Below are 14,641 nucleotides of genomic sequence, written 5' to 3' on the forward strand. Positions count from 1 at the left end.
TTGTCTTCAGGTCCAGCTTGACACCAGGATCTTGGATGGCCGCCCTCCAGTAGGTCAGGAAAGGCCACCCCTCAGTGTTACGGACCATGAAGTAATGCCTTTTCTAGGCCAGGACCTTATTTGGGAGATCGTGCAAGAGTTTATAGCCCGGACGAGGGGAGAGGTAGTAAGTTTGCCTGTGTTCGAGCATAACACAAGAGGAGTTCTTCTTTATTGAGAGAATGGAAGAAAAGATATCAAGGTCAAGAGGAAGGTTATAGTCATGGAAGAGGGAGATGGTTCTTACTACATTACAAATGGAGTTCGGGTGCAGCTAATCTATGGTAATGTTAAAATGTTTTATGACTTCAACAATCAAGGGGTGAAGTGGAAGATGAAGACCATCTACGAGCTGCTCCTCGAAGATCACGATCTCGTCGTGATTGTGCTTCCAAGGAAAGTTACCTAGGAGAATACTATAGAAAAAGTTTTCCAGAAGCCTATACCGAGTTACTAAAGATAGGAGCCTGTCCACTGTCATTGTCGACGAGACAAAGTTATCTAGTTGCTGACTTCGATGCGAGGTGGACGCTAGATCACCTGAGGCCTCTCGTGCCTCCCGAGGTGATTCCACCTCAGGAGGATCGTGGACCACATCTTGACCTGAAGTAGCTTTTTCAGTATGGCGATCTACGACCTAAGCTGAGGTACCCACCTCGGCCCCAGTGGATCCACCGCTCCTATCTAAAAGACTGTCAAAAATAAAGCTAGACATGGAAAAGACACGGAATCGAAAAGGAGAGATAGGTAAGACTCACCAACGAGAGACCGAACTGAAGGAAGACGACCTCAGGAAGACACCGAACTGAAGAGACCGAGATAAGGAACTTGAATGCGACCTCAGATCGAAGGCTAGCGAATTTGTGGTGGAGCAAATGAGTCTCAGGCCCCCTATTTATAGCCACTGTGTCCAAGAATCTATGGTCGAGATTGAAGGGATCCAATGACTCTTAGAAAAATTGGCTGCGCTACCCCCGAGGTTGAAATCGGTTTAGTATGTGTTTTGACGTCTGTGGAGTTTATAGATCACGTGACGTCCACGCATAGACTAGACACGATGTGGGTTATTCCTGGTTGAGCCGAGTGGCCGAACAGTTCCAACCAGTGATTTGCCCGACAAGCCGCCTGGACCTCGAGCCAAATCCACCTAGACTCATCATGAACTCCCCGCACCGGTTAGGGACCCTAGGCTTAGGGAGTGGGGGACAATTGATGAATGGTGATTTGGCCTAACCTAGTAAAAAGGGGACACATGGAACGACCTAACCAAGAGATCACAATTCAGCCTGACATGTTTAGTTCGCAACAATGGAGCTCGTGTATTCATTCACCTCGGCACAAAGGCCATGGCTTAAGGTTCACCTCGGAGCAAAGCCACCTCGATGCTGGTCTCACCTTGGCATCGAGGCACCCTGGTATTCAAGCCAGTTCGGAACTAAAAGGTCAAAGTACCAGTTCAGAACCAACAACTCGAATTGATACATAACCAACTCCCGCGTAACCAACTCCAAAGGTCTCTCCAATGATTCCTGAATCCCTCGAGATCACGATAAGTTAACAGACCCCGACCTTTCCGGGATCACGATAAGCACTTATCCTCACTCTACTAGAATTGGAGGAGGAACGAGATATGCCTTACCTATATGTTGTTCCTTCGGAAGCAAAGTGAACTCCATCTCCACATCCCGTATATCCTGGATCTCTTTCGTGTGCCCCACGAATACTCAACTATATTAAGGCTCCAACCCTGAGGGCGCAAGGTACGTGTGATTTCTCTGCTCTCTAGCTCTCTATATTCTCAAAGCTATTTCAGCTTGCAAACAGCTTACTAACATAAGCATCGGAGCGACCTCGCCGGGCTAGCCACCCTAGATTCTCTGGTCTTATATTGCAGATTTACCTATTTTGTCGTCTGACTAGAAGCCAGATCATCCTTCAGTAGGGAGCAATCAGATCGCACAACATCAAGAACGATGCAGATATGTGTGAATGCAAATATGTAGAGTGTAAAACGGTTCATATAAATTGTAAAACTGGTTTAGTTTTGCATCGACAAATTTACCTTCTTACCAAATAAACTTTTAGCTGTAATGGATGCAAACATGAATTTCAATAAAGCATATGCTTTTTTTTTTTATCAAAAACCCACTTGAATGCAAATTTACTTCTTTTTTATTAATGTACTTTTACATCTTATTATCAATGTAAATATGCATTGATCTTTCATTTGTCATTGCAAAAATGTAATGTTGCCAATCACAAGCAAAAGTGAACGGGAGTAAAAATTTACCCTGAACCGAGATTAACACTCTATTTGAATCGTTTCCAAACACAGCCTAAGGTGCAAATTTGAGATCACAAATACTACTTAATTGGATAATTGGATAAGAAGTCAAATGATTTATATATAGTTTGAATAAAAAGAAAAGAAGGGAACTGAGTGAGTCACTTGTCATGCATAGGAAGCTGAAAATTTTCCCTGAATCTGTTCACCAAAATCCACTTAAAATAAGAAGTATGTTTTGGTGTAAAGAAGTACAAGTGGCAAGCATCTTACCTTCGTGAATCAATTAAATAAGACCACAACCGCATTATCACAAAAATTAATAATAAAAATAAAATAAAATAACAGCCATATTGTTATTGACCCGTTATATAACCATCTTCTTTATTCAGTTATAAAATCATGTATTGAACTCGGGCCGGATTAAAGATCGGGAAGTTCATTGGGTCACGGTTTTAGCGGTTTAACCGTCACTTAAGAGTGTAAATTTGTAACTGTTCATTAATTGTTCACCCAGAAACCAGAGAATTGGGAAGGAGAACTCATGACTAATCACAATTAATGGGGCAAATAAAAATATCTTCTTCAATTCTGTTTTTGTTTTAAAAGGAAAAAATAAGTCGATTTTATTTAAAAAACAACACATATTTTTAGATGATCAAACGAAAACATGTTTTTGAAACCAAATTCAATAACATGTTTTTTGTTTCTGTTTTGATTTTTGAAAACAAAACATGTACAGACAACCAAAAACATGTTTTTTGTATTTTTATTTTAAGAAACGAACTATTTTCACACAAGATGGTTTGGATTTATTTCTAAAACCGACAACAAAAAGTAATTCACATTCTCGATAAGGATTCATGTAATGCGCCCATGCGACGTGACATCAGCAAAACTCTTGAACTGTTGAATGGGTTAGCCTTCGGACATTCAAAACAAAAAAAAAAAAAAGAAAATCTTCAATTCCTAACTAATAGGTTATGATTGAATGTTAATTTTATCCTTATGTTTTTATACTCGTCTTGTATATATGGGAACCAATATCATCCTGACTAGGGCTGTCAATGGGTCGGGTCTGACCCGACGGACCCAAAAATAGATTTGGCTGGTTCTGGGTCTTGATATAGGGTCCCTGTTACTATTGATTCGGAAGCGGTTTGACCTAGTGCCAAACTTATTCAGACCCAACCTGATGTATTAAATAAATTATATATACTATAATATATATATATATATATATATATATATATATATATATATTTGATATTTAATATATATTAAGCATAAGTGGTTATTTATTTATTTATTTATTATAATCGGCTCTATCGGGTTAGACCTTGATTGTCCTGAGAAACCATTAGTTCGCTTCCGACTCCAAAATCGAGTTCAGATCTTCAACATTTCATGTTGGGTCGATTCCGATTCTAACTTATTCCAGCCCAGACCTCAACCATTGACAACCCTAATCCTAACATTGCATCAATAACACAAATCATTCAAAAACAAAGAATGCTCACCCTGTAAACTTCATTTCTTTCTACTTTATCTCTGATCATGCATGTCAACAGCCTCTTGAACTTCACAGGTACCTAGCTACGGATGACCATATATAAATGCAATCATTAATCTGAATCCATTGCTCACTAAGGTGGTATTTGATAAATATGAAATTTGAAATCTAAAAAAGTTAAAAAATATATTAAAAGGGTTTGAATTCTAAAAAGATACGGCTGTTTTTTGACTTTTTAGAGGCTCTGAATAAAGAATGTTGTTTATGTTTGATCAAACCTTCAACATTTGAAATTCACTAATTTTATCCCTAAATTAGACTATTTAGTTGCAGTGGTGAGGTAAGAAGAAGAAGAAAGGAGAGAGAGAGAGGTCAGAACTCGCCGCCGCTAGTTCGTCGAAGGAGGACTTGTAGCAGCAAGAGAAGAAGAAAAAAGGAGAGAGAGAGGGGGAGAGAGAGAGAGAGAGAGGAAGGGTGAGAAAAGGCTGGGACTCGCCGTCGCTAGTTCGCTGGAGGAGTTGTAGTGGCGAGAGGAGAAGAAGAAGAAGAAAAGGGGGGGGGGGGGAGAGAGAGAGAGTTCATGGCTACTTTGGACTTTTGGCCAGGTCTGAAATGCATCTGGACGCATTCAGCGCCTGGCCCTTGTCTTATTATTTCAGATCTGAAAATAATTTTTAGACCCAAATTTAGATACACTTCCAAACACCTTTGGCGTATAAAAAACAATACTTTTAGATTTCAAGGGTCTGAAAAGTGTTATCAAACGCCACTTAAGTCACTAAATCCCAATCAATGGGGATTGCATGGATTACTTGCAATGGCAATAATTATAAATCTCCAATAGCCTAGATTTGTTGTAACATGTACTTAGGGCCTGTTTGGTTTGTAGGAATAGAGGTTTGAAATCAGAATGAGAACCAAAATGGACTATTTCGATTCCAACTGTTTGGTTGGGCAGAATTGAAATCCCATTCCCATTCTTCTGATTCCTGAACCAAACAGACTATGAGAATGGTGTAAGCTGGGTTTGTCTATACATCATACTTGTATTTCTATTCTAAGTTATATTCTCCTTCTCATTTCTTTCATAGCATACCTTGCATATTCTATGTGATAATGCCTTATGTGTATCTAAGTTAACAAGAGACAATAGTTGTTTCTTTCATTATTTTCACTCTAACGAATTCTTTGTGAAGGATTGACAAGTAGGCCAAGTTGTTGTATAGGGAGGTACCCGGTTCATAGTTAAATTGTTCTTTTTAATATAAGAGATATGATCGCAAATTCTTGATTAAGAGTTGTTTTAATTTTTTTTTTTTTTTTATCTTATTAGTTGTGTTGGTGCCTCATGACAAAAATATGAAGGTAAAATTTTATAGTAACCTATGGTGGAAGCAGAGGGTAGCCCACCATTAATTACATTGATACACATCCACCATTAATTACATACCATCTTTTTTTTCTGAATTAATAAGACAGTTGAAACAAAAAACAAGATTTTTTTTTTTAATTTTTACACAAGCATCACTAATCTATCACACGATGCTGCAGGCTGCAGAGGCGACTGCAACCACGACTGCAGCTTTCGCAACCCCTAACACGGCTGCACCTTGTACAGCGGGTCCAAAAGCACCGGCGACGGCAGCTCCTACCACCGCCTCCCCAGCGGCCGCATGAAGTGCAGCATGACGGGCGGCAGCTTTGGCAACAAATACTGCTACAGCAGCTACGACCCCAGTTCTCTGCAAACATAAAATACCATACGGATCGAGAAAGAAATTAAAGACTTATTAACAAAATAATTAAACATTGAGACTGTGTATGGCTTGTAATTAATTAATTACCTTGGAAGTTTGTCCCTTTTCTATGGACTGCCTTATGAATTTCAGTGCGGTAAAGTTATCGAGAAAAACTTTGTGTTCATCGCTTCGGCCTTGACCAGAGGCGTAGCAGTCGCAGCAAAGATTGTAGGCATCTTGACTTTTGTTGCGGAAGCATTCGATGCATGTAAAATAAACATCCTTTATAAATGATCCGCACCCACCACAGATTATCATTCTCTTTGTTGAGATGTAAAAGAAGACTATGGCTTCCTCGAAATCTAGAACCCCATTTTTGTCCCGATCCAATTCTTCAAATAAGATTCGAGATAGGTTCTTATCAACATTGCACCCCGCACTCTTTAGGTATTCTGTAAACTCCGTTATGCTTACCTTCCCATCTCCATCCCCATCCATTGATAAGAATTGTTCCTCCGCCTTCATCTTAATATCTGGTTCGCTGTCTCTGTAATAGCACAAGGCTGCCTGTCGTATCTCCTCCATCTCTCTCTCTCTCTGAAAATGTGATGTGCTTGTATGTCTGTGTTTGTCCCTTATTTATACTCTATAAACATCAAAATGATGATTTTTCAATTAATAATCTATCAACCCACTTGTCCTTATTATTTATACGCCAAATGGTGCATGGTAAGTAAATCAACCAACGAATTAGCTGCTTAAATAGTTGATTTTTCGTAACGCAAGAAAATGTGGTCTGTAGTGATTTGTGTATGATAATAATGTCAGACTCGGAAGGGATTAAAGACCAGAATATCTCATTGGGCCTCAGTGTTAGCGGTTAAACCAGGGGAAAATTTTCGCTGCACAGTCTCGGGCATCGGACGTAATTTTTTAACGAGACTGCACAATGTATTGTCTGTGCCTCTGAGGTTGGTGGGAAGAGCACCCTGTGGCTGAGTAACGGATCGGGACTCGTTAACAGTAGGGCGCGAGTCTTAAGTTTAAAATGCCACAATCCAGTACCCTGTCTTTTGGCCCGGTGACATTTAGTTTTCAAAATGTGACAATTTGGTACTTGCTTTAATCATTGTTAAGTAGCATTTGAAAAATCAAAAATGTCTTTCCAATGTCATCTAATTCTCTTTATCAATCATTGACAAAATACTGAACATTCCAAATACTAACCTCTTCTATTCAAAAAAATTGGTGATTGTTTAGAAGAATCTAGAATTTGGAACTGTTATTTTATTGTCAATGTTTGGATAATTGATAAAGAGAATTAGATGGTATTCTTAAAACATTTTTTACTTTTCAAATGTCATTTAACGGTTGATTAATAATGTTTAATGACAGGTACTGAATTGTCACATTTTGAAACTTCGGGTATTAGATTATCACATTTTGAAATTTCGGATATTGAATTGTCGCATTTTAAAATTCGGGGACTAAATTGTCAGTCAAACCAAAGTACAAAATATTAATAAGGAATTTTCTCCAATTCAAAAGAAAATAATCTTCTACATCTAAGACTCGAAAGCTCAAGATAGGTTACAAGAGGTAGGTTGGGGATGGTCCGTAGAGGTCGTTCCAACCGATGTAAAGAGCCTCTGAAGCGGTCACAGACTCGCAGGTCGTGCCCGTCTCTCTTCATGGGCTGGGCCTGGCAATGGACATCTGGTCTACGTCCAAGGTTTGGATCAGGCAGGGGCCTATTTCACAAAAGAGAGGGCTGGAGTAGAAGGATCCATGGTGCCGGTTGCAACAGTTTGGGAGCGTATCAAAGTGATAACGGCTCCAAGAAAGGCAAAGTCACATGCCACTCTCATTAGGAATCTTAAAACTCTTGATTATGGCAGCAAAGCGAGTGGGTCTGAAGGTTTTGTGCAGGAAGCTCTCTGATCGTAGGGTTAGGTTTGTAGTGAAATTAGCAAAAGAGATGTCCAAGAAAAAGGTCATCGAGGTCCACTGATCTCTCGGGAAATGGATAGTTGTCACATTTATGAAGAGTACAGTATACTTATCCTAAATGACAAAAACCCTAAAAGTTTACTTTGATGATGAGTTTTAAGAGGAGACTACCAGTCATTTGATTCTGCACTGTTCCCACGCCCCATGCAATTAAGAGGAGACTACCAATCAGTTAAGGGTTGGATGCCGTTTCGTTCCCTTAAAATGAAAAAAAAAAAAATGTCAATTGATGAAGGAATTTGGTATATATCAAGGTATGGCACGTGATTAGTGGACACGCCGCTGATTAGTTGCCAAAACTAGGGGCATGTGAAAGTAGATTTGCATTAATAATATCCGTGTAATTATCATTAAGGTTGATTTTTATATAAAAAAATAGATTTCTACAGAAAAAATAATACAATTTTTTTAAATAATGAAAGAAATGATACTTACCTTTTACTGATTGATACGTTGGATAAAATTGAAAAATAAATCAATTTCAGAAAAAATGGAATGCAGAGGCTCTGGGTAATAATTGATATAAACAAAAAAAAAATGGAAGAAAAACATTTTGGATAAAAGTAACTGTAGAAGTATTTTGGACATTTTCATGCTTCTTGTTAGTGTATTTTAGGGGTACAAATAAATCAAATCATGATTCATTGTCGTCCTATTTTGCCCAATTTGGATTTTCGAATCAGATCAGATAATAGGATCTGATCAGAAATCATGATCACCCGTATCCAATCCAATATGTCCAAAGATCCAATGGTCTCATCAGATCCGGATTCAAATACACATTTATGAGATTTGATTGGATCGGATCCCCCCGTAATAATGTCAGATCGGATACTGATATATCCTTATTCGAATCTGATTCCATCAATTTTTATCCGTAGAGTATTCTAACAAAGCAGGTCTAATTGCAACTATGTCACAAAGTTTAGGCGAGGTAATAGTAATTATCAAAATTCAGTAGACATTTTAGAAATTTACCCTTTTCTGTTTAATTTATATCCATAATAGAAATTTACCCTTTCCCGTATAAAACATGTATAGATAATAAAAATAAAAAAATAAAAAACCACAATATCATATTGTGAAAAACCATAATTTGTTTTTCACCGCAATCTCTTTTATCTCCTAATTTCTCTCCCTCATCTCGTGTCTGGATAAGTTGCTTATTTATCTTTGATTACTAATTCATCTTGACAACCAAAAGAATTTCTCAATATGATATTTCTCAATAACTTCCTATCGTATGTGGCAATAACTTTTTTGTAAATCCTGTATGAATCCACCAAAATAACATTAAAAAAAATCAGTCAATGGAAACCATAATTCCATTGACCGACTTTTCCCCTCCCTCAATGAAACAAATGGGTATATAGTAATTTGATTGAAACAAGGTTCAAAGTATCATTATGTATTGGCCCGTATCATTTTGGGATCCTTCCGATATGCTCTTACAGTGGATGTATCGGGGTCTAACTGATTCAGGGGTGGAGGGGTCCTAGACCGGCTCACCTGTACTAGTTTTGAAAAAAATAAAAAAATAAGTAAAAAAAATAAGTATCAAAATGCCCGATACGCCCCTATCGGTGTATCAGGCGTATCGATATTCTAAACCTTGGGTTGAAGGCAAACTATCTATTAAGGTGATGCTTAGCATCAATGCCGCTTTTTGAGAAAACGGTGCTTCAAACAAACCCTCTTGTTTGGTACATAGTTTTTCTAAAACAAATGTTGCCCCAAATCATACCTTGGAAATCGGAAAAGTGTGGTCTAGAGCAACACCAAATTCAATGTTTTCTATAAAACAATGCATTGCTGCCAACAATGCAATGATGTGGCATCAATGTGGCATCAACTTGGATGTTGGATAATATAGATCAATATTAAAAATGTTGCTGTTAACACTAATACTAAACAAAACCAGTGTTGTTTTTCTCAAAAAATGCCTATGTAGCAGCACCGGTTACAAACAAAAAATAAGCACCAGAAAATGGTGCTTAAAATCAAGGTTCAAAGTATCGGAAACACCAAGTGTATTAGAAAGACACTTTTAAGAGACGTATTGGAATACGCTTTGGATACACATGCGTATCAAAGAAAAACTAAGATACATGTAGATATGCTTGGGAACACTATAAATACTTTAATAAATCATAAAAATACATCAACAACACTAAATATATGACTTCAATGAGATGTATATACATTGAATTAATATATTTTAATTGTTTTATCAAAAAATATATTATAGCTAATTATAATTTCATTAAAAAACCAAACTCTCCTATCCAACCATAAAACATGCATTGTCACAAATTCTATTTGAAAACATAATTAATAATTATTATTTATTATTCATTTCCAAAAAATATAAAAATTAAATATACATTATATAATATATTCAAAAAATAGTTATTAAAGAAGAAATTTCAATTGCTTTCTTGATATGATAGATCATCCATAGAATTATAATATATTCAACCATTGTAATCAAATGATAAAATTTAATTATTTATTTATTTATTTTTAATTCTAAAAATATAATTATTAAAGAAGAAATTTCAATTTGTTTGTGGATATGATAGATCATCCATAGAATTATAATATATTCAATTGCTGTGATCAAATGATAAAATATAATTAATTATTATTTATTTTTTTAATTCCAAAAATATAAAAAATCAAAAAAAATATTAAAAAAGAAATTCCAATTGCTCTATGGATATGATAGATAAATCCATATATCTAAAACATATTTAGTCTTTATAGGTAGAGAAAAAAAAATTACATTTCCAAATTTTTTGTTAATTTATATTTTCCCCAAATATCTTAATGAAATTTTCATAAATTTGCTAATAACACAAAAAACAATTGTGATTTTGAATGTAAGAAATGTAGATCAAGATAAATTTAAACATTCAAGAAAAAAAAAAGAAATCACAATATATTATAAAAGATTGAAAAGTTTTACCAATTTTTGCAATGTTTTTTCAAATTTTAAAAAAATCTTTAAAAAATTAACAATTCTTTTACCAATTTTTGCAATGTTTTTTCAAATTTTAAAAAAATCTTTAAAAAATTAACAATTCACACTTGTTTCTTGCAAACTTTTGCAAATGTAGTATTCTAAGAATGAAGTTTGGAGTTTTAGAGTTATTTGGGGGTGAAAGAAGGTTTATTTTTGGGAAATTAAGCTTGTTTCCCCCCTTTAATTCTTTTTTTAGTTTTTCGTTGTATCTTTTTCATCAATACACTACCGATACACCCCAATACACTCTCAATATGCCCCCGTTACAAGTCGAAACCTGCAATTGAAATGCTACCACTTCAACCTGATCTAGACCTCCAACAAACCAGACACATTACTAGGATCAGGAATAAGCCAACCTAGATGAAAGACTTTGTTACTAATCTATCTTTTACTGATCCAACTGCTGCCAATACTTACTTACTCAGAACCACACCCACAAGTTCCAAGCGCACCCCTCAAACTTTTCCTTTCATTCACTCACCATTGTTTACATGTGATTACTTGTCCTTTCTAGCAATTGTTACAACTATTCAGGAACCAAAATCTTACAAAGAAGCCAGTGTTAAAGCATAATGGGTGCAGGCAATGAACAAGGAGTTAGAGGCTTTAGAATCAAACCAAACTTGGGATTTGATGCCATTACCTGCAAGGAAGAAACCTATTGGCTCTAAATGGATCTATAAGGTGAAACTGAAACCAAATGGGACAGTTGACAGATGCAAGGTAAGATTGGTGGCCAAAGGGTACAATCAAGTTGTTGGGATAGACTATTTTGAAAGCTTTTCTCCAGTATCCAAGTTGGTTACTGTCAGAATTTATTTAGCTGTGGCAATTGCATTTTCTTGGCCAATTCACCAGCTGGATATAAATAACGCTTTCTTGCAAGGATTTCTCACAGAAGAAGTTTATATGTGGCCTCTAGAAGGGTATACAAAGGCTAAAGAATGAGAAGTTTGCATGTTAAGGAGATCTCTTTATGGCCTTAAACAGGATTCCAGAGAATGGAATTTAGAATTTTGCAAAAAAATTGCAAACTTATGATTTTTTGCAATCACAACATGATCATTGCCTTTTTATTTTGAAATCTTTAACCTATTTTCTAGCTCTACTTGTGTACGTGGGTGATGTTTTAATTACAAGAACTTGTGAAGAACAGATCTTAGCTATGAAGAAGTTTTTGGATACTGAATTCACCATCAAAGATCTTGGTCTTGCAAGATACTTCTTGGGAATTGAGATGATACTGGCACTTATATTAATCAGAGAAAGTATGCCTTAGATATTGTTACAGATGTTGGATTATTGGGTGCCAAGCCTACTGCAAATCCTCTACCTAAAGGCCATAAATTCTCTTCTCAAGCAGGAGATCTTTTACTTGATCCTAACAAATATCGTAGATTGGTGGGAAGATTATTGTATTTGAATCTTACTCAATGGGATTTGAATTATGCAGTTCAACAACTAAGTCAATTCGTTAATTTACCCTGCAAAAGCCACTAGGAAGCAGCTCTACATGTTAAATGATTAAAGGGCACACTCAGTAAGGGTCTTTATTTTCCTGTCTAGAATTCTTTCAAGTTACAAGCATTCAGTGATGCTGACTAGGCTTCCTGCATTGACACTCGTCATTCACTCACTGGATTCTGTATTTATCTTGGTCACTCTCTTATCTCATGGAAAACAAAAAAACAAACCACAATGTCACGTTCTTCAGTAGAGGCTGAATACCACAGCATGGCTTCCACAGTCTGTGAGTTGCAATGGATAACTTATATTCTAAAAGATTTGCAAATTCCACTACACCTTCCCATTCCTTTGTGGTGTGACAATCAGGCCGCCCTTCATATCACTGCCAACCCCATTTTCCATGAGAGAACCAAACATTTGGAGATTGACTGCCACTTAGTTCGCAATCAATTCAAACAGGGATGATCGTCCTCAACACATCTCTACTAAACAGCAAGTGGCAGACATATTTACCAAAGCTTTAGCTCCTCCGCAATTTCATTTGATGCTGTCCAAGTTGGGCATGATGGATTTCCATCATAGTCCAACTTGAGGAGGGGATGTACAATACCAGTATATTCTTCCTGCATATTCAGCGCTACTCAGCTCATCATTTAGTTAGTTATTAGTTTTATATTGTTGTTTTATTTTATAGGGTGAGGTGGCAAGTTTGTTAGAGAGTTTGTTATTTTCTACATCATTCTTTTTTGTCAACTTGTATATATATGTAGAGAGAAGGACCTTTTTTTTCATTAGCTTCTGGAATAATATTTTACACAGCTTTTCCTTCTCTTCATTCTATCTTTGCTCACTTTTCTCCATTATTTAACAACCACGGGCGCTTGCTAACAACGAGAAACGATTGGAGCAAGTTGCAGGAAAACAAAGAAACAAACAATTAGATAAAAAGACGAAAAAAATCTAACTTGATGGACTTTCATAAAGTTAAACACTAGTGAGAAAAGAAAGGATTCTGAACTCACATTCGGCCTTGGATGACATTGTAGACAAACCGGGTAAGCTGAATGACCGAACCTTTCTGCAGTTTCCCTGATTTAACCAAACTATTCAATTGGGTTGCAAGCATTCCTTGCTGCAAATGCGTCGCATCCGACAGCAATATCCGGTACCGCTCGTTGTTGATTTGTTGTTGGGTGTTCACTAACCTTATATTGACAACTTGAAGAATGGGTTTTAAGTCAGCTCCTTGCGCCTCCCCATCAGAAAGCATGGCTATGGCACCATCCGTCAGAAGAACATAAAGATACAGTAGAGTTTAGGAAGCAACCTTCTTCTGTCGACGTTTCAATCTCTGCAACTGGAAATGAAGAGGATCTTAAATAAGCAATGAGTAAATCCTCATAGTCGTAGATGGGCAGAGAAACCGATCAGAAATTGAAATAAGAGATAAGAGTTTTAAAACCCTAGAAATAGAATGAGAACTGCCACAATTTGAGAGGGAAACCGAGAAACCACTTTTTTTAGAATTTGAGAAGAGTGAGAAGAAGCATCTCGAAGAAGAGAGAGGGGGCAACAAAGACGGGGGATGGAGGAGATGAGAAAAGGGAGGGGCAGAAGAGAGGCAGATGAGAGAAAGGGAGGAGATGAAAAGGAGGTTTTCGGTGCAAATGAGAGAAGCAGAATAGAGAGGGAAAGGGTTTCTTGTGCGCGCGAGAGAGTTCAGCATCAATTATTTTTGCGGGTCTTTCAAATTTTTTACTTTCATTCCATCTCAATAATTTATAAAGAAAAATTAAATTTGTTTAATATAATTGCACTAAGCCACTAATGTTTTAGTCATTTAATTATATTATGTCTTATTAATTGATTAATCATTTATCATGGTTATTAAATTATTTCAGCAATAATTAATAGTTTTTGTTAATTATTTAATTATTTGATCATTCCATCATTTAGTTATTTAACAATTTCATTGAATATTTTATTTTATCATTTTATTAATTATTTAATTATATTTTAATTTTTTTAATTATTTAATGATTTTTACTAGTTATTTAATAAATTTTTAACTACAAATCTCTAGTGGTTTTCATTCAATTGGTTCAATTCAATTTGGCCAGAACTAAGAACCTAACTAGCATTTCAATTTATCCATTCTTATGAATGAGATTGAATCGAACTAGATGGCATAACCAAACTGAATTTAATATAATTTGGTTCGGTTTGGACCCACTTATATTAGTATTTATAAACACGTGAATAATATATTATTATTAATACGTATAATAATATATGTCATTATTTATAAACGTAATATATATATATATATATATATATATATATATATATATATATATATATATATATATGCTTCAAGGGGCTACACAATGGGAGGTACCATATCCCCTAACCCTTGTGGCAACAGAATTTGATCCTAGGTCTTTGCTACAACAACTAGAGATCCTACCAAGTAAGCCACCATCAAACCAAGAATCAAATAAATCAAACTAAATTTGCTTATTTAGTTTGGTTCAATTTGGTTTTCATTTCGGTAACCAAAT

General features: G+C 36.0%; 1 protein-coding gene across 1 annotated transcript; it reads right to left on the minus strand.

The window, feature by feature from the left end:
* Window positions 1-5,261: 5,261 nt before the first annotated feature.
* On the minus strand, window positions 5,262-6,145 carry LOC148880685 (uncharacterized). Its single transcript, XM_088941271.1, has 2 exons — window positions 5,681-6,145; window positions 5,262-5,578 (listed from the first exon to the last, which is right to left on the minus strand). Exons 1-2 carry the CDS (start codon window positions 6,098-6,100, stop codon window positions 5,372-5,374), a joined length of 627 nt encoding a protein of 208 aa, XP_088797397.1. The 5' UTR covers window positions 6,101-6,145; the 3' UTR covers window positions 5,262-5,371.
* Window positions 6,146-14,641: the final 8,496 nt, after the last annotated feature.

This window comes from Nelumbo lutea, chromosome 1 (genome assembly GCF_056320005.1).
Source record: "Nelumbo lutea isolate HS-2025 chromosome 1, American lotus-T2T, whole genome shotgun sequence".
Lineage (NCBI taxonomy): Eukaryota > Viridiplantae > Streptophyta > Magnoliopsida > Proteales > Nelumbonaceae > Nelumbo > Nelumbo lutea.

Coding starts and splice junctions, on each gene's coding strand:
- LOC148880685 (XM_088941271.1), bottom strand. CDS start 6,100: ATGAAGGCGGAGGAACAATTCTTATCAATGGATGGGGATGGAGATGGG. Junction 5,579..5,680: donor AAAAGGGACAAACTTCCAAG/GTAATTAATTAA, acceptor TTATGTTTGCAG/AGAACTGGGGTCGTAGCTGC.